This window comes from Lactuca saligna, chromosome 9 (genome assembly GCF_052625555.1).
Source record: "Lactuca saligna cultivar CGN05327 chromosome 9, ASM5262555v1, whole genome shotgun sequence".
In the NCBI taxonomy this organism is placed as follows: Eukaryota; Viridiplantae; Streptophyta; class Magnoliopsida; order Asterales; family Asteraceae; genus Lactuca; species Lactuca saligna.
In genome coordinates this window covers 131093244-131119005 of record NC_136425.1, presented here as the reverse complement: position 1 = coordinate 131119005, position 25762 = coordinate 131093244, and the positions used below count along the sequence as shown (strand labels likewise).

The following is a 25762-nucleotide window of genomic DNA, read 5'->3' as shown; positions in this document are numbered from 1 at the left end:
GATAAAATACTAGAAGACCAAAATATTGGTGTTTTGTTATGTTTAACTTTGAAAAATGGTGAAATTCGACAATTTTAAGATATTTTTTGTAAATTACTATTGATTTGACGTTTTTAAGATATTAGTTGTTTGTAATTTAAGTTAATTGTCTTATACTTTATGGTTTTTTTTATTATTACAAGTAATATGTTTGAACTTTTAAAACCGTTTGAGCTCTAAATTGTGGTTAAAAACCACACAAAATAACCGCACCAAATCCATGCGGTTAATAACCGCAACACGGAAAAAACAAAACCGCACCGCAAAAATAACCGCCTAACCGCACCACAAAAATAACCGCACTATGCGGTTTTCAAAATGGATTAACCGCATTTGCGGTTAGTGGTGAGGTTTTAGCTAATAACCGCACCGAACCGCACCGCGCTCACCCCTATTCGAATCTCAGGTCCATTTTTGAAAGTAATTCTTTCCCTGCGTTTGCTAAATCAGCTCATCTATGCAAGGCAGAGATAACGATTTCTAAAGGAAATCATAACGGAGTCCCGATCGTCGAGGTACTTATGAGGAAATCCTTTGACTTCTGGAAGAATAAGACCGGAGCTCTCAAGGGTGAGAAGCCTGGTCTTCCAATCCTATTGTTGAGTAGTTCGTTGTGCTGTCCGGGCTATTCTTGTATCTTTGTAGGTGTTTAGACTGTGAAGCGATCTGGTTATAAGAGTCATACTGGGTTCTAAGTTTTTTCACATGCCAATGCAATTACTCGAAGTCTTGAGCAGTCACCGTCCTGAAGTTCATATTAAAATTCATACATGGTTCAACGATCACAATCTCGTGTATATGATCCGTATATATTTAAGATTGAAAAGGTAGTCGAATAACTGATTCTTCCTTAAGCTCACATCCCATCGAGTTTGGGAAAATGACCTTGTAAAAAGGTATTACATCATATCCAGAGAAGATAGTTCTTGACAACATAAAGACCTAACCAAAAGTACTTACAGCACTAGATAGTTTCATAGAAAATGCCACATCGGGCATAGACAGAAAAATTATTCCTTTATAACAAGGAAAATAGACTACAAAGTCCTCTACTCCCTCTGGCAAGGTAAGGATCGGAGCCTCGCACAATTTCTGTCTGAGAGTCTCGAACGCCGCCTGCTGCTCAGGCCCCCAACGAAATACCACCGACTTCTTGGTTAGTCGGGTAAGCGGCACTGCTATCTTGGAGAAGTCCTGAATAAATCTCCGATAATACCCTGCCAACCCTAGGAAGCTCCGAATCTCAGATGGAGACTTCGGGACCTCCCACTGCATCACGGCCTCTATCTTGGCTGGATCTACCAAAATACCCTTCTGGTTGACGAGATGACCAAGAAACTGCACCTCACGCAACCAGAACTCACACTTGGAGAACTTTGCGAAAAGTCTCTCCCTCCTCAAAGCCTCCAACACCTCCCGCAGGTGCTCCTTGTGCTGCCCCTGTGTCTTGGAATATACCAAGATATCATCTATGAATACTATCACTGACCGATCCAGCATCGGCCTGCACACGCGGTTCATGAGATCCATGAACGCGGATGGGGCATTGGTAAGCCCAAATGGCATCACCACAAACTCATAATGACCATACCGGGTCCTGAAAGCAATCTTCTATACATCCTCATCTCTAACCCGCATCTGATGATAACCGGAGCGTAGATCGATCTTGGAGAACCAAGACGCTCCCTGAAGCTGATCAAACAAATCATCTATCCTCGGAAGTGGGTAACGGTTCTTCACCGTTACCTTATTCAACTCCCGATAATCAATGCACATACGATGCGACCCATCCTTCTTCCTCACAAACAGGATCGGCGCTCCCCAAGGCGAACTGCTCGGCCGAATGAAACCCTTGTCTAACAGCTCCTGCAGCTGTGTAGACAACTCCTGCATCTCAGGGGGAGCTAGTCGATACGGTGCTTTGGCTATCGGAGCCGCACCAGGAATTAGGTCGATCCTGAACTCAACCTGCCTCTCAGGAGGTATCCCCGGCAAATCCTCAGGAAACACATCCGGGTAGTCTCGAACAATAGGAACATCATCAACTGTCGTCTTGCCCTTCTCCCGGGCATCCAAGACGTAAGCTACAAAACCGGCGCAACCCTGCTGAACAAAGCGCCTCGCCCTTGCGGCGGAACAAAAGATCGGTCATCGTTGTGGCCTCTCGCCCTGAATCACTAACTCTCCCCCACTGGGAGTGCGAACCCTTACTAGCTGAAGCTCACAATCAATCACCGCCCTATTGGGGCTTAGCCAATCCATGCCCACAATAACTTTATTCACTCGCAGGGGAATAGGTACCAGGTCCACTGAAAACTGCTCATCAAATATCTGAAGGGAACACCCTCTATGTACTCTGCCGACCCTCACGGTCCTATCATCTGCTATCTCAACCTCTAATGGACAATCCAACTCCCCAGGAGCTCTACTAAATCTCTTGCTAAGCGCAAGCGATACGAATGATCAGGTAGCCCCCGAATCGAACAATACCAAAGCAGAAATGCCGTTCACCGAGAACGACCCTAAATAAAACATACCATCAAGTAATATTGAAATGATAATAATAATTAAAAGATGAAGGAAAGATACATACCCATCACCACATCAGGAGTCGCTCGCGCCTCCTCTGTTGTCATCTGAAACGCCCTACTCTTCGCCACTGGCGCATCAGCTTGGCCCTGCCGGCCATCTGTAATCCTCAAGGTGGCAGGGGCAGGTGCAACCACCTTCCCTGCTGCAGCTAAACTTGGACACTGGGACTTTTTATGTCCCCTCTGATTGCACTGAAAGCAAATCAGATCTGATGCTGCAACAGCAGTAGCAGGGGCCGTACAATCCCTGCTCAAATGCCCAGTTCGACCGCACTTGTAGCAGCCGGAACTCCCTGCCTTGCACGTTCCCTCGTGCAATCTCCCACACTTGCCACACCGACCATGGCTCTGCTGACTCCTAGACCTGTGATCTGAAACCTTGGGCTTTTTGCCCAAACTGCCTGAACCCGAAACCGCTTCCGGTTTCCTCTTCTTCTCCATCTCGAGATCAATCTCCCTCTCCCGAGCTCTAGCAATCATGTCATCCAACATTTTACAACTGGACCGGCTCACAAACATGCGGATATCACTCCACAACATCTCATGATAACGGGCCTTCTTCATCTCCTCATCGGCTGCATACTGAGAAACAAGAAGAGCCCTCTCCCTGAACTTGGCGGTGATCTCCGCCACTGTCTCTGTAGTCTGGGTAAGGTCTTGAAACTCCCTAGCTAACTGATGCACCTCAATGACCGGTGCAAACTCCGCCCTGAACCTGGTAGAGAAATCAGTCCAGGTCATGGCGTCCAATGCTGCATCATCCCCAATGGCATGTCCGACCTCCTCCCACTAATCTCGTGCCCTGTCCTTCAGAAGACAGGACGCCAATCTGACTTTGTCCCCCTCGGGACACCTGCTAGTGCGAAAAGCATTGGCCACATCCGCCAACCATCTGGTACTCGCTATGGGGTCCCACGCCCCATGATAGTCTGGAGCTCCGCATGCCCTGAACTCCCTGAACGTAAGTGTGCGCGACCCCATCATGGCTGCCATCTCGGCACGGAAAATACCCAATCTCTCATCCATCAGCTCTAAAATACCCTCCTTGATCGAATCGAAGATCACAGGAGTCTGCTCTAGTATGATGCGGGTAACCTCAGAAGAAAGGAACTCTCTAGTCTGCTCATCCATCTGCCCGACCTCCGGGCCTGATCCTGATCCTGATCCCCCTCCGGCATCTGAGCTGCCGACTGCTGGTCTCGGACGCAAAACTACCATTCTTAAACATATCATAACAACATCAGAACACTGAAATATCTCGAGGGATCATGATACTACTACTAGCTTCCTGGTCTTGTCTTGGCCTTCCTTGATTCGAGTACGGATCCTCTGCTTTCAGTAGTACGGGCCCATACTACCTTCCACATCTATCCGTACTTTCCTCAAGAACTGCCTTGACTCCACCAAGTCACTTCTACTACTGCTGCTCTCTGCTACTCTCATCCTAGGCTTGCCCTAGGGAAACCTCAGGCTCAACACAACTGGTCCTCAGCTGCTGAAGGTTTCCTCATAATGCCAATTAGCCACCACCTAAACACCATCACATGTGATGAGGATCAGATAATCTTTCAAGTAAAAGACCCGTCCCTATAACGGTTGGACTCAAACAAGAGCTGCGCAATAGGGCCAGTTCCAGCACTCTGGGATTATTCAACCCTGATCACATGTGGTGTGACGTGTTCACCTAATGGCTAACTCCCATCACTCAGAACCCCACAAAGCACGAAGCAAGCAGCATTCGGATAAGGGAAACAGACTCAGGCAATACTATTCTCATAACAAGAAACTGTACTAGCATAGGATGCTAAGCTCATACTATCAGGCATAACCTGAACAGGCTATCCTACTGCTGTCTACTCAATACTAGCATGCAATACTCATAAAGCTGTAACACATAAAGCAGGCACATAAGGCATTCTCCTAGATCCTTAGTCCTATACTAGCATGCTGTTCTACTGAAACTGAAACTGAACAAATAACTTGTATGGGTAATTTGGGAGTACTTACTTGAGCTCGGCTGATCGCATGCACACACCTCTATCTCGTTAAAAATTTCTTTCTTTCTAGGTGCTTTCAAAATTCTTTTTAGAAGTTTCTTTTAAAAAATAAAAATATTTTTATTTCCCCTTAGTTTGAGTTCAGATACACCCGGAAGTGTATCCGAATCCCTCAAACCAGGGCTCTGATACCAACTTGAAACGACCCAAAAATACGACCCAAAAATTTCGTTTTTCAATATACCCAAAACCATAATCTGAGTGTCATATCATAAAACCATACGTGATATATCCCAAACATAATAAAACACTGTGCGGAAAACTGTATCATACTATGTCAAATCAAAACAAACTGAATCAATTCCCAGGATAAAAGCTAAAGCTGTGGTGTGTGCGATGCTATCACCCCGAGCTCTTCCCTTTGCTTGCGGAAGTACCTGAAACCAAAACTGAAACTGTAAGCACGAAGCTTAGTGAGCTCCCCCAAGCTACCACATACCATACAATATATAAATAAGCACATACTGGGCCTTGCCCACTGCATCAGATCGAAGTCTGGAACTAGCTACATCGGACCGAAGTCCGGAACCGATTGGGACCTTGTCCCCTGCATCGGACCCAAGTCCGGAACTAACTGCATCGGACCGAAGTCCGGAACTGATTGGGACCTTGTCCCCTGCATCGGACCGAAGTCCGGGACTAACTGCATCGGACCGAAGTCCGGAACTAACTGCATCGGACCGAAGTCCGGAACTGACTGGGCATAGCATAGCATAGCAAAACATATTTCAAATAGCATAACACACATGATCATAAACTCATATACTGCATACTACATCACGCCGTAGCCCATAACACTTAACACATAAATCCTGTCTGAGCCACGAAGGCATCAAACAAACTAACAACTGCATCGGACCAAAGTCCGGAAACTACTGCTACTAAACGGGCCGACATTGTGGCCTTAGACCCGTTCCTACTGGAAGAAAACTCACCTCGTAAACTGGCTGCTGAGTGTATGACTCTGGAATCTAACTGCTGCTGCTCCGGTATCTCCCTAGCTACAAGTCCATAAACACACTCAATCAAATACTAAACATTGCACTTGGGTAAAATGACTCTTTTACCCTTGGTCACAGTCAAATCTCATTTGACCTGACTCGCCGAGTTGGGCCGCCAACTCGCCGAGTCTCTACTCTCACACCTCAACCCTACTCGCTGCTACTCGTCGAGTATGGCATCGACTCGACGAGTACCCTCTCGATCCAAGAACTTAGACAATCTTCATCCGACTCGCCGAGTCATATGAACAACTCGACGAGTTGTTCTTGAACTTAAGAAGATTGCCTTGGACTCGCCGAGTTGTATGAACAACTCGCCGAGTCCCTCCATTACTGAGTCTACCCTCAACTCGCTGAGTCCACCCTACTACTCACTGATCCCACACGACAGTCACCGCTCAAAAGGAAGGAATCGGGGACTTGCGACTCGACTCGCCGAGTCGTTCTTCCGACTCGCAGAGTCACCGCCATGCAACTATTCTACACTCGTTTCTGCTCGAATCCAAAACATACAAATGATAGATCTGAGTCCAATAAGCTGGTTTACCACGTAAAGTTTCCATCTTTACGCTCACAAACACAAGAACAAGGGAATAAAGGCTAAAAGATGCATAAAAGGGGTAGATCTAGGGTTAATATGCAAAATAGCTCCAAAAAGGCAGTAGATCTGGGCTCTACAAATCCTAAATACACAGATCTAAAGATATCTCGGCATGATAAGGCTTCCATATCAGCATAAGGCTTGAGACAGGCATCAACTAGATCTAAAAAGGGCTTTTAAGCATAAAAAGGGAAAGAAACTAGAAGAATACCTCAAAGAGCTCTTGCTTTCCCTTGAATCTCGGCTCTACACTCCTTCTCCTTGCTCCTTTCTTCTTCTCCTTCTTCAAACCTTCACAAATGCACACAAAATCACTTACAAACACTCAAGGATGAACTAGGGTTTTTCCCACAACTTCTAAGGGTGAAGGAGGCGAGAATGAGGGCCATAAGGTGGCTTAAATAGTGGGCAACCCGGGGATTTAGGGTTTCACCCAGACGGACAGACTCGCCGAGTCTCCAGCTAACACGTGCTCGAAACCCCGACCCTACTCGGCGAGTCAGGCTATGAACTCGCCGAGTCCCTCTTGCAAAACTTCAAAACAAATACCAAAGAATTAACATACCGGAAATGGGTCGTTACAGCATTTCTACTAGCTTTATTTGATTCATGTTCCCCATGCCATGCTAGTTAGGATATGAACCTTGGAAAAAGAATTATTTGCATGTATCTTAGACAAACATATATCCAAGGTTTATTAGGGTTGCATGTACACTTAGGAAGTGTTAGAATGCTCAAAACCCATCATTTAGTACATTATTGACTGAAGGGGCTTATTTGTTTCTAATATAATATATGTTATTATGCGTATTATCTATGTGACTTATGTTGTTATAGTATTATGTGTATATGTTGATCTTATGTACTTATACTGAGATATGTGATATCATGCATTATGTCTTGTGATTTATGCTTTATATTATCATGTGCATTGTTGAGATAGGACTAGAGGGTCCACTCGAGTTATGGGACCGGAGGGTTCCAATGAGACACATCGACCGAAGGGTATTATTCGAGATATAGCCATGAGAGGCTAATGAGATGTGTGTGGTATTTTGGGGACTCACTAAGCTTCGTGCTTACTGTGTTATGTGTTATGTGTTTCAGGTACTTCTATAGATTTCGGGAAGGTGAAGGGTTGGTTGTACACATCTGTCGGCGTATATGGATTTGAGGATATTGAGATACGCGAATGTTGTTTTGAAATTGAAATTACAATTTATGTGATGATGTGGATCTATGAGTAACATTTTCGGAATTAAAAATGAAAATTTTATTTGAAAATTTTAGAGTGTTACAATAAGATAAGTCTCAACTCGCTGCTCCAACTCAACTGCCTACAACTATCATGTGACTAACTTTGTCAAAATCTCAAAATACCAAAAATACCCTCAAAGTCAAACTTGGTCAACCATGGTCAAAGTCCAGGTCAATAGTCACGGTTAACAGGCCATGTTGACCCTAACTCGTCGAGTGCGTCTAGCAACTCATTGAGTTCCTTTAGTGTTCAGAAAACCAGGAAAAACTCTAGCCAACTCGTCGAGTTCACTCAATATCCAGAAAGCGGGGTAACCCGACCCAACTCGTCAAGTTGCCAGGGCAACTTGTCGAGTTTTCCTAGTCTTAACCTATTCAGCCTTTTTCGGTCGAATCTAAAGCTCCAAACTACAGATCCAGTCCCCTAGGGTGTAGTTACCATGTAAAGTTACCAACTTTATGTGCATGCAAGGCCTCAAGAGGCTAAAACACCCAAACTAAGCTTAGGAAGAGGTTTAATGTAACACCCCATTTTGAAAAGTACTTCGGTTGTGGTTTCTGAAGCCCAGGGTATAAGCGATTTGGTCTTTTATGGGTCTCGGGTTTTATTCAAAAGATTTTAAGGCTTGGGTGGGTAGTTAGGAGCGTAGGGCTTCTCGCTACCTTTTCGTGGATATAAAGTTCGTCGGAAACAGACATAGATTGAAGGAGTTGTAGCACTTTGAAGTTATTGGCAATATTGGTCCTTAATGAAGAAAGATGACAAGAAAGGACCATGCATGCAAGGTGGTAGATGTGAGTTTACGCCTAATGTAAGTTGGGTTACGCTCAGCGTATAAGGGAGAATGGTCGCGGATGGGGAGGGGCGTACGCCCAATGTACACTCAGAGTTCCCAAACCCTAATTTTAGGGTTGAGCCCTATATAAAGAACCTTATGTCTCGAAGGCCAGCCTCCATTTCCACCCTAAAGGAGCTACTACAAAACCCTAATCCGTATTTGAGTGTTCTTGGAGCTTAGAAGGTCACTAAAGAAGCATCTTGTTGTTGTGGATCCATTTTCCAAACAAGAAAGGAGCAAGGAAAGGTGGTGGTTCAAAGGAGAGGTTGTAGATCTGGGATTGTTGCTTCATTTCTAACCATTTCAAGGTATAAAGATCTAAACTTGGTGATTATCTCCTTAGATCTCTTAGATTGAGTTTTTGGACCATTTTGGTCCAAAGGTTGAAGCTTTGTAGTTCAATCCGATTTCTAGAACTTGGAGTTGCTACTCTCAGTTCTAAATGAGTCCCTAAGGCAGAAAGTTGCCATCTTAGATGTCCTAATGGGTTCATGCATGCGTTAAGACCATTTGCATGGAAGTTAGTTATCATATTTCAAGTTTGGGCTCTATTGGTGGGTTGCAAGCCACCAAGTGAAGGACTTTATGGTTTAAGATGTTGAAAAGGACATGGATCTGTGTTTGTAGCTTCTGGAGTAGCGTATTAAGCACTTAATGGGAAAATGACTTATCAAGGGAGTACGTTGAGCGTACATGCTGGTACGCCCAACGTACGCAGCATTTGGCTAGTACGCGTAGCGTACATAGGAGTACGCCCAACCAAGGTTCTAAATGGCGTAAGGTGTGGCGTGGCGACAAGGCCAAGCCTCAAGCTTAGCAAGCCATGCGAGCCATGGAGTTGCTACTATGAAGACGACTGAACAAGATCCTATATTAACGGAAACCCTAGAAACTTTGTACACAGAATAGATGCATATAGAATACACACTCTCCTGCTCTGATACCAATTGTTAGGATGTAAATCCTTGAAAAGATCGTTTAGATTCAAACAGATTAAAGCAAATAATACAACGATGATTCATAATATGTTTGAATGATTAAAAGTCACGCCTCAGAAGAACTCGGCAAAGAATTGCTACTGTAGAGGCGTGATTAGGGTTACAAGATAATATCCGAGTTAACTAAAATACGATGGGTGCATGCATCTTAAATACTCAAACCCTAGAATAAAATACTAGAGGACAAACCCAACCCGTTTACAAGATAGATTCAAACAAAAGGCCCAAAGACGCAACATAATTCTTCCAACACAAACCATCCATGTTTCATGATATTTCTATTATGATAAATGTGATGTATACATGTATCATATTTACATAATATGATACTAGAATATGAAGGAAACACGATATGTGTATGACGAAAATGAAGTCATCCTAGAGACACAGCCACTAGAATACGCTTGTCAAGAATGGCTACAAAGAATGAGGATAATCAACAGCGCAATAATCGATATCGATATTCCCCGCCATTTGACTGATCATTTTTAGACGATAGACAATCTTGATCTAAATATGTCATCGGAAGACGAATTGGAAAACCAAATTTAGGAGGAAGACCCATTTTTTTTTATGAAGTGTGGTTTTTTTAAATGTATTAGGTTGTGTTTCTAGGTATTAAGTGGTGTGTATCGATGTTAAGTCATGTTTGTCATAGTTTGAATTATTACATCGTGTTTCTAGGTATTTTAAGTTTTAATTTATTGTAACTTTTTTAATTTAATCTAAAATGCTTGTGTTTTAAAAAATATAATTTATATTCTATTAATTGTTTGTGGTTTACAAAAATAAAATTTGTTCAATATTGTGCATAAAAAATATTTGTGTATTAAAATAAAATCATTAAATTAAATTAGAAAAGGAAAAAAAAATAGAATACTACAAATTTGGCATTTTCTACCAAATGCTCTAAATTGAAAAAAAATGAAACGGACAGTCAAAGACATAGCAAGGTGTTATGAGTCTTACCGTGCAGCGATAACGTTGCACGGATTTGGAGTAGGATGAAAAACGGCATGATTGTGAGGTCTACCATGATTGTGAGGTCCGGTGGATTGCTGTTTATTTCGCCAACAGAATTAGAGCAGTCCTGCCACTCAAACTCAAACTCAAACACGGTTGCAGTGTTACAGAAATAGTTTATGGTCGAAGCAGATGACATCCCTCACCTACTCCACTATTTCCAAAACAATTACGAAAACTCCATTGTCGCCAATCGGAATCTTCTTCCAAGTGATGTCCACACCAAAAACAAAATCGAACCGATTGAAAAAGTCTCGTTGAGCATTAGTTTGTCTCTATCGGCTGTCGGTTTTCGGTTGGAAATATCGTCGAACAGTTAGGCTTCTTAACAAATGCTGGACAATGACCAGGTCTACGACTGTACGTCGATATCCTCAATTCTTATTTCTTTATTCCGATTACAAACGAGTGTTACATAACATCGAATATGCGGAGAGAGAAAAGGCGAGGCTCTATGGGTGTGCCAAATGTAGCCGTTTGTTATCTAAATTTCTTCGTGTAGTCCGGAAGAAGATACTGTTCATTTTACAGAAATGGGTTCAAGAATTCCGGTATGGATGCTGATTGCTTTCAGTCAAGTTATTGTAATCACAGCAGTGACGAACCAAAATGATGGTAAGTTTTTTCTGACAATCTGTGTGGAGTTTTTTCCTATTATGACATGTTAATTCATGATATTGTTTTTACAACATGACTTCAAGATTGTTCATTATATGATTCTCAGAGTTATTAACTTCAATTAAACAAGCTGAATATATATAATTTCCACTTGAAAAATCTTGTTTATACTTGTAGTTGCTGTGCTAAATGCTATAAAGTCTAGCTGGCAGAATCTACCACCTGATTGGAGTGGTTCTGATCCTTGTGGAAGTAATTGGGAAGGAATTAAATGTACAAACTCACGAGTAATCTCCTTGTAAGTTGTAGATGTTTCAATCTTAATACAAAATTCTTGAAAAATCAAAACCCTGCTTTTCTTATGTTTGAATCCTTCCATTACAGAGTGTTAGCAGGCATGGGGGTGAAAACTAACACCATTGGAGACATTCCATCACTTTCCCAATTGGAATATTTGTATGTTTTCCATTCTTCTATACTTCTTTTCTTTGTCTTCTCTTTCTATTGTTGTTATTTCAGATTTTCATATACTTAACTATTGTTAATGGTGGATGATTTCTCAATTTGATACTTGCATATAGAGATCTTTCGAACAACAAAGGGATTAAAGCACCTCTTCCACCAACAATTCAGAATTTGAAGAACTTGACAACACTGTAAGATATCCATTTTGTGTATTTATCTTATCTTGTATTCTTGTCCTGAACTCCTGATTGTTTAAAGCCTTATCTGATTTTTCTTGTTTGACAAAGTACTCTTTACATGTAGAATCCTGGTTGGTTGCAATTTCTTTGGTCCAATTCCTGATTCCATAGGATCCCTCGAGCAGTTAGTCTTTTTGTAAGTATTCCAAAATTCTTGAGTATTTTGTATAATTTGTTATGAGACTAAGTACCATGCCATATAATTAAAAAACTAAATGCAAGAAATAGCAACAACTTTTAATTATTTGTGTATTATAGCATCCTACTATCATTTCCTAGAAATTCCTTTGTATATGGATGATATTACTATTTCGGGTAGATTTTTCAAAGTATCATATTCTAATAGTAAGAAATGAAAATAGTTAGTTTTAATAAAGAAATCAATGAAATTCCATTGCTACTTTTTTGCATTTAACCTATAGCTAAATGCTATGCATTTTGTTGCATATTTGAAAATAAGTTGTATTCCATGAGGAACAAACAATCTTTTTCCTATATAGTACTTCTGAATCTACCCCTTTTGTTTCAGAGGTCTGAATAATAACAGCTTCACTGGAAATATCCCAAGATCCATTGGCAATTTAGCCAATCTTTTATGGTTGGATCTAACTGATAACCAGCTTCGTGGAGCCATTCCTGTCTCAAATGAAACAGACCCTGGTCTTGATTTTCTAGTCAAAGCAAGGCACTTGTATGTTTCCTTTCTTTCATATATATATATATATATATATATATATACACACACACACACATGCACACACGTAGGGGATGGTTCGAATGAAGAGACTAAATAAAGTGAAGATGTGAGGATACTGCTTTTATGTTATTATTTTGCTATGAATTTTATATATGTTTAGTTTTGTAATAAATTCTAATGTGAATATTATCGTATGATTATTCGTATATTGATTTGTAGTAAGCTTAAAAGTGAATATTAATGTATGATTATTCATATATTCATAGCAGAATAATAACATAAAAGTAGTGTCTTCAAATCTTCACTTTATTCAGTGACTTCATTTGAACCTATTCCTATACTCACACACACACATGCATTTGTCACTTTATCAACTTTTAAAGTGACTTTCTTATTGGTGTTATGTTTTTGGCCATTGTGAAGTCATTTTGCAAACAATCAGTTATCAGGTGTTATTCCATTTAGACTTTTCAGCTCAAGTATGAGTCTAATACATGTGTAAGTATCATTTTTCATATGTATAATTTTATAATGATGTGGCATTTGTAACACTAAAAGCATATATACATTTTTGAACAGGCTATTCAACAATAATCAGTTATCTGGAAAAATCCCATCTTCGATGGGACTTGTGGATACTCTTGAGGCAATGTAAGTATTAATGATTACTAGACACAAGGGTAAAATGGTCATTTACTCAATTCAGAATATGAATATTTGCAATTTATTTATGTATTCGTCACTCTTTTCCTCCTTTATTTCAGACGCTTGGACTCGAATTCATTGGATGGGAATATGCATAGAAACATCACAAACCTCAAAAGAGTTGGGGAGTTGTAAGTGATAAGAGAAGTCAATAAATCTTTTCATTTCCTTTTTTTTATTTAAATAATGTTTATTCAGTGGTTGACATTAATCAAAGATCTATTTCTATTTATTTTCAGGTACTTATCAAACAACAACCTAAGTGGACCTTTTCCAAACCTCATAGGAATGGAATCCCTCTTTTATGTGTAAGTTTGAAGAATAACTCATTTATAGAAACTATACATTTTCTACTTTTTAACATAGCATAACATAACATGTCTTTTATTATGATGAATTTTTTAGGGACATGAGCAATAACAGTTTTGATGCTTCAGATATCCCTACATGGTTCTCACTTCCATCATTGACAACAATGTAATCTTCTTCCACTCGTGTTATGCAAAGTCGATAATTTGCATAAAATTTCTCTTTTAATGACATTAAATATGGAGGAATTTATTTTGAAGCATTCTTAATGTGTTCTTCTGACAGATTGATGGACAAGACACAACTTCAAGGGGAAATCCCATCTGATGTCTTCCAACCTCAGTTGCAAAAATTGTGAGTGTTAGCTGAATGCTTTATTCTCAACTTAATCTCTATACTTTATGATAAGCTATTAATATTTGTAGTTTCAGTAGTGAAATGTGGAACTGAGATTATTCTTTTCTTCTCTGTTTTTTGGCTGTTAATGACAGGGGGCTAAGTAACAATGGTCTTAATGGAACCTTGGATGTTGGCAACAGCTATAGAAGTGATTTGATTGTTGATCTAACAAATAATTCCATTGAAGACTTTACTCAGAAATCTGAATATAATATGAACTTAATGTGAGCTCTTATGCCTTTTTGTACTTTCATTTATTTCTTTATTACTTGCTTCCTACTTTCATTTCTTTTTATTTTAAGATTAAATTCTAAAAACTCTACCTGAGTGTTACAATGTCAATAAAGAAACTGCAATCTTTATTGCTATAAAAAGAAAGTGCATTGCTATTCACAATCTTACACAAATAGTTTTCTAATTTTTTTTTGCAGTCTTGCCAATAATCCACTATGTGAAGGTGGAACAACAGGAAGATATTGTTCAGCTAGAAACCCTAATTTACCAAATGGTTTTCCATCCAATAATAATTGTCCACCTGTCCGTTGCCCTTCGGATAAAATTCTAAGTCCAAATTGTGCATGCACACATCCATACACAGGAACCATATATTTTCTGTCTTATTCTTTTTCAAACTTGGATAACTCCACATACTATACGCTTCTTCATGATGCTTTGATATCAGCTTTTAGGTCAAGTCAACTTCCTGTGGAGTCAATTTCTGTTTCAAATGCACGTGTTAATGAGTTTTCATACCTTCAATATACATTGCATGTATTTCCCTCTGGTCAAGATTTTTTTACTCGGTCAACTATCTCCTCTATTGGGACTGTGATCAACAGACAAAACCTCTTTTCTCTCCCACAGTTTGGACCCTTGTTCTTTCTTGATGATAGCTATTGTTGTTTTCCAGGTAATTTTATATAATATATTTTATTTATAATAGGGTGAAATACAGACACCATGTTATTGATTGAGCCACTTAATCATATTCTGAACTAGGGTTAATCTCATAAAAGACCTTATATTTTTGTGTTTTATACGGATTAAACCTCAACTTTATTTTTTTCCTGAAAAGACCTTGCATTTTGTGTATTTTTTTTTTCGAAAAAACCCTCAAGCTTCTAAATAAACCCTCAACTTCTTTATTTTTTCTAGAAAAAAACCCTCACATTTTACAATTTTTTTTGGCAAAAAAGACTAAAAGGGTCGGATCGGAAAAAATGAAAAAGTACAAGGTCAGGCAAAAAATTTGAGGTTTAATCCGGAAAAAACACAAAATATAAGGTTTATGTTTTAGATGAACCCTTTTTTTCCCGGAAAAACCTGTAAAATGTCAGGTTTTTTTTCGGAAAAAACAAAAAAAGTTGAGGGTTTTTTCGGAAACAGATAGAAGGTTGAGGGTTTTTTTCGGAAAACAAAAAGATAAAGTTGAGGGTTATTTTCGGAAAAAATGAAAAAATACAAGGTTTTTTTCAGGGAAAAAAATAAAGTTGAGGTTTAATCCAGGAAAAACAGAAAATATAAGGTCTTTTATTAGATTAACCCTCTGTACTATTTATACCATTATGCTTTTTCTGATCGTTTGAAAAAAGGAATAATAGAGTTAAGCACAACGTACTTTCACCATTTTCTTGATTTAGCTATTGAACTAATTTTTATATGATTGTTATAATAATAATAATTCAGAGGTTAAATCGTTAAAAAAAGTATTTCAGTGGCTAAATTATAAATTGGTAAGTCTTAATATGTTGTGCTCTTCTAGATATCGAAACCGGGTAACCGGAAATACGGTGTTTTTTAAAGGGTTGAATGCAAATAATAGAGATGCATTTTCATATATTTGTGTATTATAGCATCTAATTTTCATTTCTTTCGATTAAAACATTGTATTCTAAATTTCTTTTTGTTATTAAGGTATTGTACTTTGGCAAAAAAATTTCCCCTAATCGTTTATTTCTTATTTGTTTCAAAACTTATTTGTATTTAGATGACACAGCGATAATTAGGTATGTTTTTCAAAGTACAATTCTGTAATAGGAAGAAATGAAAATAGGATGCTATAATAAAAAAAAATCTGAATTTAATATTTTTTAGATGATCCAAAAAATGTATAATGATTTCATTGCCACTGAAGATAGTTAGGTGGCTACAACCATAAGATTGTGAAAGTACAAGTGCTTTTTTGTATTTTTCGCTTTTAAATATATACAAAAGAAACTCATATATTTATGACTAAACCTTGAAAGGTGTACATGGGCAAATAACAGGAAACAAGTCATCGAATCATGGCATCATCATTGGGGCAGCAGTTGGTGGTTGTGTGATCCTATTACTAATAGCCTTGGCTATAACCTATGCCATCTATCAGAAAAGAAACGCAACAAGAGCAAAACACAGCAACCCTTTTGGTAAGCCAGGGTATTCTCGTCTTTTTACAACAACCTCACATGCTTACTTACTTACTTCCATAATTACACAGCATCTTGGGCGTTGGATAATGGAAGTATTGTGGGTGGTGTTCCTCAACTGAAAGGAGCAAGATGGTGTTCATTTGAAGAACTCAAAAGATGCACAAACAATTTTTCAGAAGAAAACTTAATTGGATCTGGTGGATATGGACAGGTATCTTTTTATTATATTTCATTATTTCTTCATTCTTTATTTAATTTATTTTTTAATGCCGACTCACAGGTGTATAAAGGGACTCTTGACACTGGTCATGTAGTAGCAATCAAAAGAGCTCAACAAGGGTCATTACAAGGTGCTCATGAATTCAAAACAGAAATTGAGCTTCTTTCAAGGATTCATCATAAAAATGTTGTAGCCCTAGTGGGATTCTGTTATGAACAAGGCGAACAAATGCTGATCTATGAGTACATTTCAAATGGTACTCTTAAAGATAATCTTACAGGTAAAATTTACATACACATGTTTTTATAGAGAAAACTTGCATAAAAGTCCTTACATATTGGCCCTCAAATTTTGGACCAACTTTGTAATAAAATTTATAAACTGGGCCAAAAGTGTAAATTTCGGACCAAATTTGTAAAAAAATTTCAAATCTGGGCCAAAAGTGTAATTTTTGAAAGTGGGATGACCTGTTAACCGGGTAAATAGGTCAAAATTAATACAATTACCGGTTTTTGGGACTTAATTGAATAAAAAAAATATATAAGGACTTAATCGATTATGAGACCAATATGTATGCAGTTTGGCTAAACTTGTAAAATTTTTGAAATTTTGAATAAAGGAAAAGCGGGAATGAGGTTGGATTGGGTGAAGAGGCTTAGAGCAGCTCTTGATTCTGCAAAAGGGCTGACATACATGCATGAGCTTGCTAATCCTCCAATCATTCACAGAGACATCAAATCAACTAACATTCTTCTTGATGATAATTTAATTGCTAAAGTTGCTGATTTTGGATTATCAAAACTGTTGGGAGATGATTCAAAGGGTTATGTATCTACTCAAGTCAAGGGGACATTGGTATGTGTTGAGAGATGATTCAAAGGGTCTCTTTTTGTTTTTGTTTTTGTTTTTGTTTTTGTTGTGTGTCTAAAATATACCAATTGTCAAGTTGTACCCTTGAAGTTAACAGTATTTGCATTTTGATCCTTTCTGAATGTAGGGTTACATGGATCCCGAATACTACATGACCCAACAGTTGACCGAAAAGAGTGATGTTTACAGTTTTGGAGTTGTACTTTTGGAGCTTTTAACCGCAAGATCACCAATACATAAGGGTAAATTCATCGTGAAGGAGGTAAATGAAGCAATTGGAAAGTCGGGGGACCAAAACGGTCTATACAAGATTCTTGATCCTTCTCTTGGTTCTTCACAAAACCTTGGAGGTTTGACTGAATTTCTAAACCTGGCAATGAGTTGTGTCCGAGATTCAGGAGTTGAAAGGCCTAAAATGGCAGAGGTGGTGAGAGAGATTGAAAGAATTATAGATTTGGCTGTTTTAAGCCTTGATGCTGAGTCAGCTTGTAATTTTTCTAGTCAAAATAAAGGAGAAGTTGGGGATCTTTATCATCCGTTTGGTGATTCAGTCTCTGATGTGAGTAGTTTGACTCTACCTTTTGAAACAGAACTGCGTAGGTGAATTGTGGGAAGAGGATAAAACAAGAATATTTGTTGGTATATATGGAAACATATGGAAGAACACTTATTGATATGTAGATTTAGAATGATTCAAATTGTATGATGTTTATGATATGCTGTTTTTACTATACTCTGTTGAAACAAAATAAGTATAAAAGATACCCAAAATACTCCTACCACATAAGATGCTCTTTATTTTGAGGGTTTTCCCATAATACCACTGTCTAAATTACTTGACTAATATCAGAGGTATAGCAATTGGGTCTTGATTTGAATAAAAAGTGCACCATTGTATCCAAGAAACACAGATGATATAGTTAGTGCAACAGCAACTTTCTTTGCAATTAAAGAAAGTCTTATGGGAAAAACTTGTTTAAGTTAACAAATATTTAGCTTGATAGCAAATAAGTTATCTGAATTATTAGCTCCCAATACAAAACATAACCATAAAGTTCATGTACTTTGAATCTTAATTCACATTTTTACAATCTTGTTTCCAAATGTTTTCACCTGCGTAGTTCTGTTTCAAATGGTACATACAAACTACTCGAATCAGAGACTGAATCACTATATGGATGATAAAGGTCCTCAATTTTTCCTGTATTTTGGGTTGAGAAAGTAGATGGTGATTCAGCATCAACGTTTAAAACAGCCAAATTTATAATAGCCTCAATCTCTCTCACCACATCTCCCATTTTAGGCCTATCAACTCCTAAATCTTGGACACATCTCAATGCCAGATTCACAAATTTGGTCAGACCTCCAACTGTTTTGGATGAACCAAGATATGGATCAAGAATCTTGTGGAGTTCATTTGGATTCTTGTCAATCGCCTCATTAACCTCCCTCACAATATATTTACCCTTGTGTATTGGTGGTCTTGCAGTTAAAAGCTCCAAAAGTACAACTCCAAAACTGTAAACATCACTCTTTTCGGTCAACTTTTGGGTCATGAAGTATTCGGGATCCATGTAACCCTGCATTCAGAAAGGATCAAAACGTAAATACTGTTAACATCAAGGGTAAAAGTAGACAATCAACATTAGGCATACACAAATCGACTTTAACACCTACCAGTGTCCCCTTCACTTGAGTAGATACATAATCCTTTGAATCTCCCAACAATTTGGACAAACCAAAATCAGCAACCTTAGCAATAAGATGATCATCAATCAGAATGTTATTTGATTTGATGTCCCTGTGTATGATTGGAGGATTTGCAAGCTCATGCAAATATGTCAGACCTTTGGCAGAATCAAGAGTTATTGTAAGCCTCTTCATCCAATTCAGCCTCATTCCTGACTTCCCTGAATGTACAATTTCAATAATCTTTCATTTTTTTTAATCTAATATTATCCCTTTGGATGAAAGGAAAAAGCCAAGAAAGATGTAAATCTACCTGAAAGGTTATCCTTTAGAGTACCATTTGAAATGTACTCATACACCAACATTTGTTCACCTTGCTCATAACAGAACCCCACAAGGGCTACCACATTCTTATGATGAATCCTTGAAAGAAGCTCAATTTCTGTTTTAAATTCTTGAGCACCCTGCAATGACCCTTGTTTAGCTCTTTTGATCGCGACTTCATGACCAGTGCTAAGAGTCCCTCTATAAACCTGCAAGTCAACATCTTACCCGTTTTAGGAATTTGTCACTTACCAAACAATAACACAATAGTTTACATATATCAATAATCACACATGCATATTGGTCAATAGAGTTGAATGTAACATGAATATGGAAAGCCTGATCATATATATACCAAAGAAGTAGTAGTGATTTTAAGTGAAAGAGATACAACATGAAGATACCTTCCCATAGCCCCCAGATCCAATTACGTTTTCTTCTGAAAAATTATCGGTGCATCTTTTGAGTTCTTCAAATGAACAAAGTCTTGCTCCTTTCAGTTCAGGAACACCACCAGCATCACTACCATTATCCATCACCCAAGATGCTGCATTATCAAAAACATATGTATGTAAGCATATGAAGACGTAAAAAGACGAGAATACCCTTGTCCTATGCTCCAATTCGTCTTACCAAAAGGATCGCTCTGTCTCACTCGTGTTGCCCGTCTTTTCTGATAGATAGCATAACTTATAGCCAGGCATACAATCACAAAACTGCCAACTGATACCCCAATGATAGCACCATGATTCGATGACTTGTCTCCTGTGGATAATCAAAATCAGAAATCGTGTTTCCCGTATTTATAGTTGCATACACCTTTCAAGATTTAGTGACAAAATAAAAAAGTCTCTTTTTCTTATATGATTGAAATGAATAATCACCTTCAAAATAATTAACATCAAGAAAGAAGAAGGGACCAAAGCGTGGGAGAACTATGAGGTTTGGTTGTTGGCGATTGATCACTGTTCCTATCGAAGAGACTTCTAAAAGATTAAAACGATCGTGACCAGAAGGAAAGATATGCAATGTATAGTGAAGGTATTCGCCAACAAATACATTGGAAATAAATATTGATTCTACTGGAAGTTGTTTGCTCCTAAAGGCTGACATCAAAGAATCATTGAGAAGTGTATAGTAGGTGGTGTTATCTAAGTTTGAGAAAGAATGGAGTAAAAAAGTTATGGTTCCTATGTACGGATGTGCGCATGTACAGTTGGGACTTAGCAATTTATCTGAACCGCATCCCACAGGATCACAGCCATTTGATCGTGAACGGCTTTGTATATTCGTCTTTCCAGTTGCACAATATGTTCCTGTTGCTCCTCCTTCACAAACTGGATTACTTGCAAGACTGGAAAGTAGTAGAAAAGTATTTCAATAAGAATTTAATAGATGGTAATTGGAAATATTCGAGGTTAATAATGAGCTCACTTTAAGGTCATATTGTATACGGATTTTTGATTGAAGTCAAGAATGGAATTGTTTGTCAGATCAACATTCAATTCACTGCTATAGGTGTTGCCCACATCTAGTATTCCGTTAAGACCGTTGTTGCTTAGCAACCTGTGAATATAAATAAGTTCATGTTCTATTGTTTGGAATGATAAATGATACAATTAAATATGCATATTAACTTGAGTAACAAGCATGCAGTAATACTCACAATTTCTCCAACTGAGGTTGGAAGAGAGTTGATGGGATTTCTCCTTGAAGTTGAGTTTTCTCCATCAATCTGTCAGTAGAAGATTAAACATGCTTAATAATAAAGTCCTCCATATTTTTTAGAGAAAGATCTCTCTCTCTCTCTCTCTCTCTCTCTCTCTCTCTCACACACACACACACAGATTGAGAAACTACTTAGGACTAATCTTTCTGGTGGAAGACATGAAATGAGTGAAAGAAAGATTACAATGTTGTCAAAGATGGAAGTTCTGAGAACCATGTAGGAATATCTGATGCATCAAAACTATTATTGCTCATGTCCCTGAGAATGGCATATGTCATGTTAGCAACTAGAAGATGATGATTCATGAAGTTTAAACTTTAAATTAACTTACACATAAAAGAGGGAGACCATTCCTGTGAGATTTGGAACAGGTCCACTCAGTTTGTTGTTCGACAAGTATCTAAAAATAAATAAATCTCAACCACCAAATAAAAGCTATTATTACACACAACAAAAACATCGATCGACTTCTCTTATCACTTACAGCTTACTAACACTTTTAAGATTCGTAATGTTTTGAGGCACTATCCCATCCAAGGAATTTGAGTCCAGGCGTCTGTGAAATAAAGGAGGGAAAAATTAGCAAATAAATTGAATATGTTCAGATCTACGTATAATTAATTAATGATGCTTACACTGCCTGAAGAGTACTCACAAGTCCTATCGAGGAAGGAATATTTCCAGTTAACCGATTATTGTTGAATATCCTGTTTGAAAAAGTGTATATATATATATATATATATATATATATATATATATATATATATATATATATATATATATATGTCAACCAATTAAACTTGAGATCTTTCGTTAGGTAATATGATACTTACACATGTAGTAGGGTCATATCTGAACTGAACAGTTCAGATCGAATGTCACCAGATAACTGATTATCTGCTAAATGGCTGCATAATTGGCATAAGATTAAGATAGCACGAGTGAGAAAAATCACTCTAAAAGTTTAATAAACTGACAAATGTACATAAGATACAAAACTTACAAGTGTTTTGCATTCTTTAACCTATCAAGACCAGGGGCTGGTCCATTAGACACAGGAATGGGTCCCTCAAGCTTGTTACCACTTACATCCAACCATGAAAGACTGCGTAAATTACCAATGGATGGTGGGATGATTCCAGTGAAGCTGTTATTATTCAGACCTCTGCAACACAAGGGATACAACATGAACAAGAATTTGGAATACTTACAAAAATATTTGGTTTTAATTAAATTAAAAATGGCATGGTAGTTAATCTATTGTCAAGCGTTACAACATGAACAAGAATTTGGAATGCTTACAAAAATATTAGTTTCTCGAGGGATCCTATTGTATCAGGAATTGGACCAAAAAAACTGCAACCAACCAGTATTCTACATGCAAGGTTTTGAACAATCAGACAAAAATAAGATGAATTAGGTTGATGCATTTGAGAAGTAAAATTCATTTCTTACAATGTGGTCAAGTTCTTCAAATTCTGAATTGATGGTGGAAGAGGAGCTTTAATTCCTTTGTTGTTGGAAAGATCTCTATAGGCAAAAATTAAATTGAGAAATGTCAAGTTCTAGATATAATTAATAAGGTTAACACTATATTTTTGGAAAAAGTTATATCAAGTGTCTTCAATTTCTTAACAAACCAATTTTATTGTATAAATTTTACACTTTTAACCCAAATTTTAAACTTGGTTACAATTTTACTCCAAACTTTCAAAACTTTTTTTTTACTATTCTCCCCAAAATTGGTTTTTCTTTACAACGTAACTTTTTTTAAGATTTTTTTACAAATTGTTTTTGAACTTTTAATAAAAAAAAAATACACCCTTTTGTACAACCTGTTTAAACCTCTTTTACAATTATTTTACATTCTTTTATACAACTTCTTCATAGCGGTTTTTAGAACATTTTAAAGCTTTTTAAAGACGTTTTTAAAATTGTGTTACAGCCAACACAAGAAATAAATCGAAACTCAGACTCAACCAACACAAGAAAATAAATGGTTTGTAAAATGATATTTATGTGTGGTATAGCAGGTAAAAAAAGGTTGTTTCAATCTTAATTATTCAATAAATCGGTTTACTATAAACTTAAAAACACTGAAAATAGTTTGTTTTTTCCGAAAAGAGTGTTGATCTTAATCAATAATACGAATATCTTAGAAACAATAAGAGGAAGATAAAACAATGAAAAGAAGTATATATAGGAATATATGAAATGGAAAAGGAAAACATATATACAAATATATCAACTGGGAAAGTGATGGAATGTCTCCAATGTCGTCACTTTTCACCCCCATGCCTGCCAACACTCTGTAATGGAAGAGTTCAAACATAAAAGGAAATAAATTAAGGTTTACATTTTTCCAAAATTCTGTAATAAGATTGAAACATCTACAACTTACAAATGGGTTACACGTGAGTTTGTGCAGTTAATTCCGTCCCATTTACTTCCACATGGATCTGAACCCCTCCAGTTAGGTGGTACGTTCTGCCAGCTAGACTTAATAGCATTTAGCGCACCAACTACAAAAATAATCGAAATTTTTAAGGTATATGTCAACAAAATAAAACACAAAATACGTTTAAGGTAACATCTAGAGTTATGATGTACAACATACATGAGGGTTTGTTTTAATTGGGAAAAGAAAGGTTATGTTATGAATAGAGAGGATCTTTTGTTATGATTGTTGGAGTTACCTCAAATATTATAACTCCATTCACCTATAAAGCAAATACTAAGCTATCTTCGAGAGTTCTGATTTAAAAATGTGACAACATTAAGGTAGGGCTATTATATAGAGTTTAATTTAGTTAATAATTCTGAAAAACATAAAACGGATCAATCTAGAAGTTATAGTGTAGAACAATTGATAGTGATCTCATTTCTGAAATGAGGGAGCATATCAACAGACCATGACTCAAAAGTGCAAGACAAACTTAACCATATATATAAAAGTCATAAAAACTCTACACACAGATTATCACAAAACTTACCATCATTTCCATCTGTCACAGCTGTGATTACCAAAATTTGACTGCAAACAATCAGCATCCATAACGAAATTCTTGAACCCATTTATCTAAATAAAAACTATATATCTTCTTCCAGGCTACAATAAGATATTTAGACAGTATAAATGGTCACATTTGGCACACCCACCAGGCCTCACCCTTTCTTCTTCTCATGTTATATAAACTTGTGTGATAACATAGAATAAAGAAACAAGAATTGGTCATAGACTCATAGCCACGTAGACCTGTCATGATGCAGCATGCCAGCATCTGATACGAATCCCAACTGTTCGATGAATTTTCCATCGGAAAGTGACAGTTGATAATGAAAATGATATACAATGCTTTTCAGTTGGGTAGACTTTGTTTTCGATGTTGATATCACTTGGAAAAAGAATTCTATTGGTGACACTTGAGTTTTTGTAATGGATTTGGTAAATAGTAGGTGATGAATGTCAACTGTTATTATATGTGAAATTTACTAGATTACCCTTCATGTTCAACTACTATATTTGATGGTTTCAATGCGGTAAATTACATAAATAGTCCTTTTATTACATTGGCAATTGATTTGCTTAGAGTTTGTAAGAATAGACAAAAAAGATGATGTCGACTCCTAAGTGTTTTTTTTTTTTTTTTTTTAATAATAAAGTAATTTAGTATGGTATAAATACTTGGTCAAGTCTCAACGGGTTGGACATTCTATACCTACCTTATATAATTTTATGTGAGTTTTGTACAAAGATGGTAGTATTTTAAAAAAAGTATTTACCAATGTGTTGTAGTTCTAAATTTAATTATCAAAACATAGTAGTATAGTTTTTAACGAACTTGAAATAACTCTTAATCTTGGGATTTTCAAACATGTGTTCCAAGTGGACAAATAAAAAATATTAATTATATGGAATATTACCAAACCATGACTACGGATAAAAATATTAATAATGAGTTGTCAATTGAAATAAAAAAGAAAGGGTATTGATAAATGAAGGATGAGAGAAAGAACGAAAAAGAATATTGTTGTTTCAGAATTCCAATATATAAGGTCTATGAGCCATCTCAGAAAAAATTTGTGTAATTGTAACACCAATGTTCCATGTATGTTCAATTGTGACTTAATTCTTTAAAAAGTTTGCAAATATGGTCCCTACGTTGAGCATACGAGATAGGTATGTCAAGCGTGTAAGTAAGGATCATGAATCCCTTGCGTATGCTAGGCATATTGCTTCAGAGGGCAAACCCTATTTTTTGGGTTTGGACCTTATTTATAGGGGTTTTCCTCGGTTCAAATCTAATGGATTTTGATGGAACCGGTCCAATTCAATCATCCGTTGGATTTTGGATTTTATCAATTGATCTAATCCAATTTAATATAAAAAATGGATCCAATCCGATTCAATTGGATGTTGGATTGGATCGATTTTATCCGTTGGATATTATTGATTGGTTTAATCCATTTGTTATCCATCATCCACCTAATTTTAATTATTTTCTATTGAATAACCAAATATAACTATGATAACTAAAAATAAAATTGCACATAATTATGCTAAATAAGACTAGCAAAGTAACATTAACTTTAAGTTTTCAACTTAATTTTTTTTATTGAATATGTAATAATAGTAATCGGATTGGATAATAATATTGGATTAAATTGGATATCGAATTGG

At 37.1% G+C, this 25762-nt stretch overlaps 2 protein-coding genes across 4 annotated transcripts; one reads left to right on the top strand and one right to left on the bottom strand.

The window, feature by feature from the left end:
- The first annotated feature begins 10337 nt into the window (after positions 1-10337).
- Positions 10338-18054, top strand: LOC145015211 (leucine-rich repeat receptor protein kinase HPCA1-like). Of its 2 annotated transcripts, none has more exons than XM_078973658.1 (19): positions 10338-11021; positions 11202-11322; positions 11409-11480; positions 11606-11680; positions 11793-11864; positions 12258-12419; positions 12849-12923; positions 13005-13076; positions 13190-13261; positions 13370-13438; positions 13536-13607; positions 13725-13793; positions 13931-14062; positions 14270-14748; positions 16106-16246; positions 16318-16460; positions 16530-16749; positions 17089-17324; positions 17467-18054. In XM_078973658.1, exons 1-19 carry the CDS (start codon positions 10940-10942, stop codon positions 17941-17943), a joined length of 2841 nt encoding a protein of 946 aa, XP_078829784.1. In that variant the 5' UTR covers positions 10338-10939; the 3' UTR covers positions 17944-18054. The 2 variants fall into 2 exon arrangements, with proteins under 2 accessions (XP_078829784.1, XP_078829783.1); XM_078973657.1 differs by having other exon boundaries at positions 16085-16246.
- A 329-nt stretch (positions 18055-18383) lies between these two features.
- Positions 18384-24279, bottom strand: LOC145015212 (leucine-rich repeat receptor protein kinase HPCA1-like). 2 transcript variants are annotated; one of them, XM_078973659.1, is made up of 19 exons: positions 24075-24274; positions 23483-23603; positions 23319-23390; positions 22537-22611; positions 22384-22455; positions 22085-22246; positions 21915-21989; positions 21717-21788; positions 21566-21637; positions 21413-21481; positions 21265-21339; positions 21019-21087; positions 20787-20918; positions 20237-20706; positions 19986-20117; positions 19757-19899; positions 19342-19561; positions 19017-19249; positions 18384-18919 (listed from the first exon to the last, which is right to left on the bottom strand). In XM_078973659.1, the coding sequence occupies exons 1-19, from the start codon at positions 24154-24156 to the stop codon at positions 18449-18451; spliced, it is 2817 nt and encodes a 938-aa protein (XP_078829785.1). In that variant the 5' UTR covers positions 24157-24274; the 3' UTR covers positions 18384-18448. The 2 variants fall into 2 exon arrangements, with proteins under 2 accessions (XP_078829785.1, XP_078829786.1); XM_078973660.1 differs by lacking the exon at positions 18384-18919 and having other exon boundaries at positions 19196-19271; positions 24075-24279.
- Positions 24280-25762: the final 1483 nt, after the last annotated feature.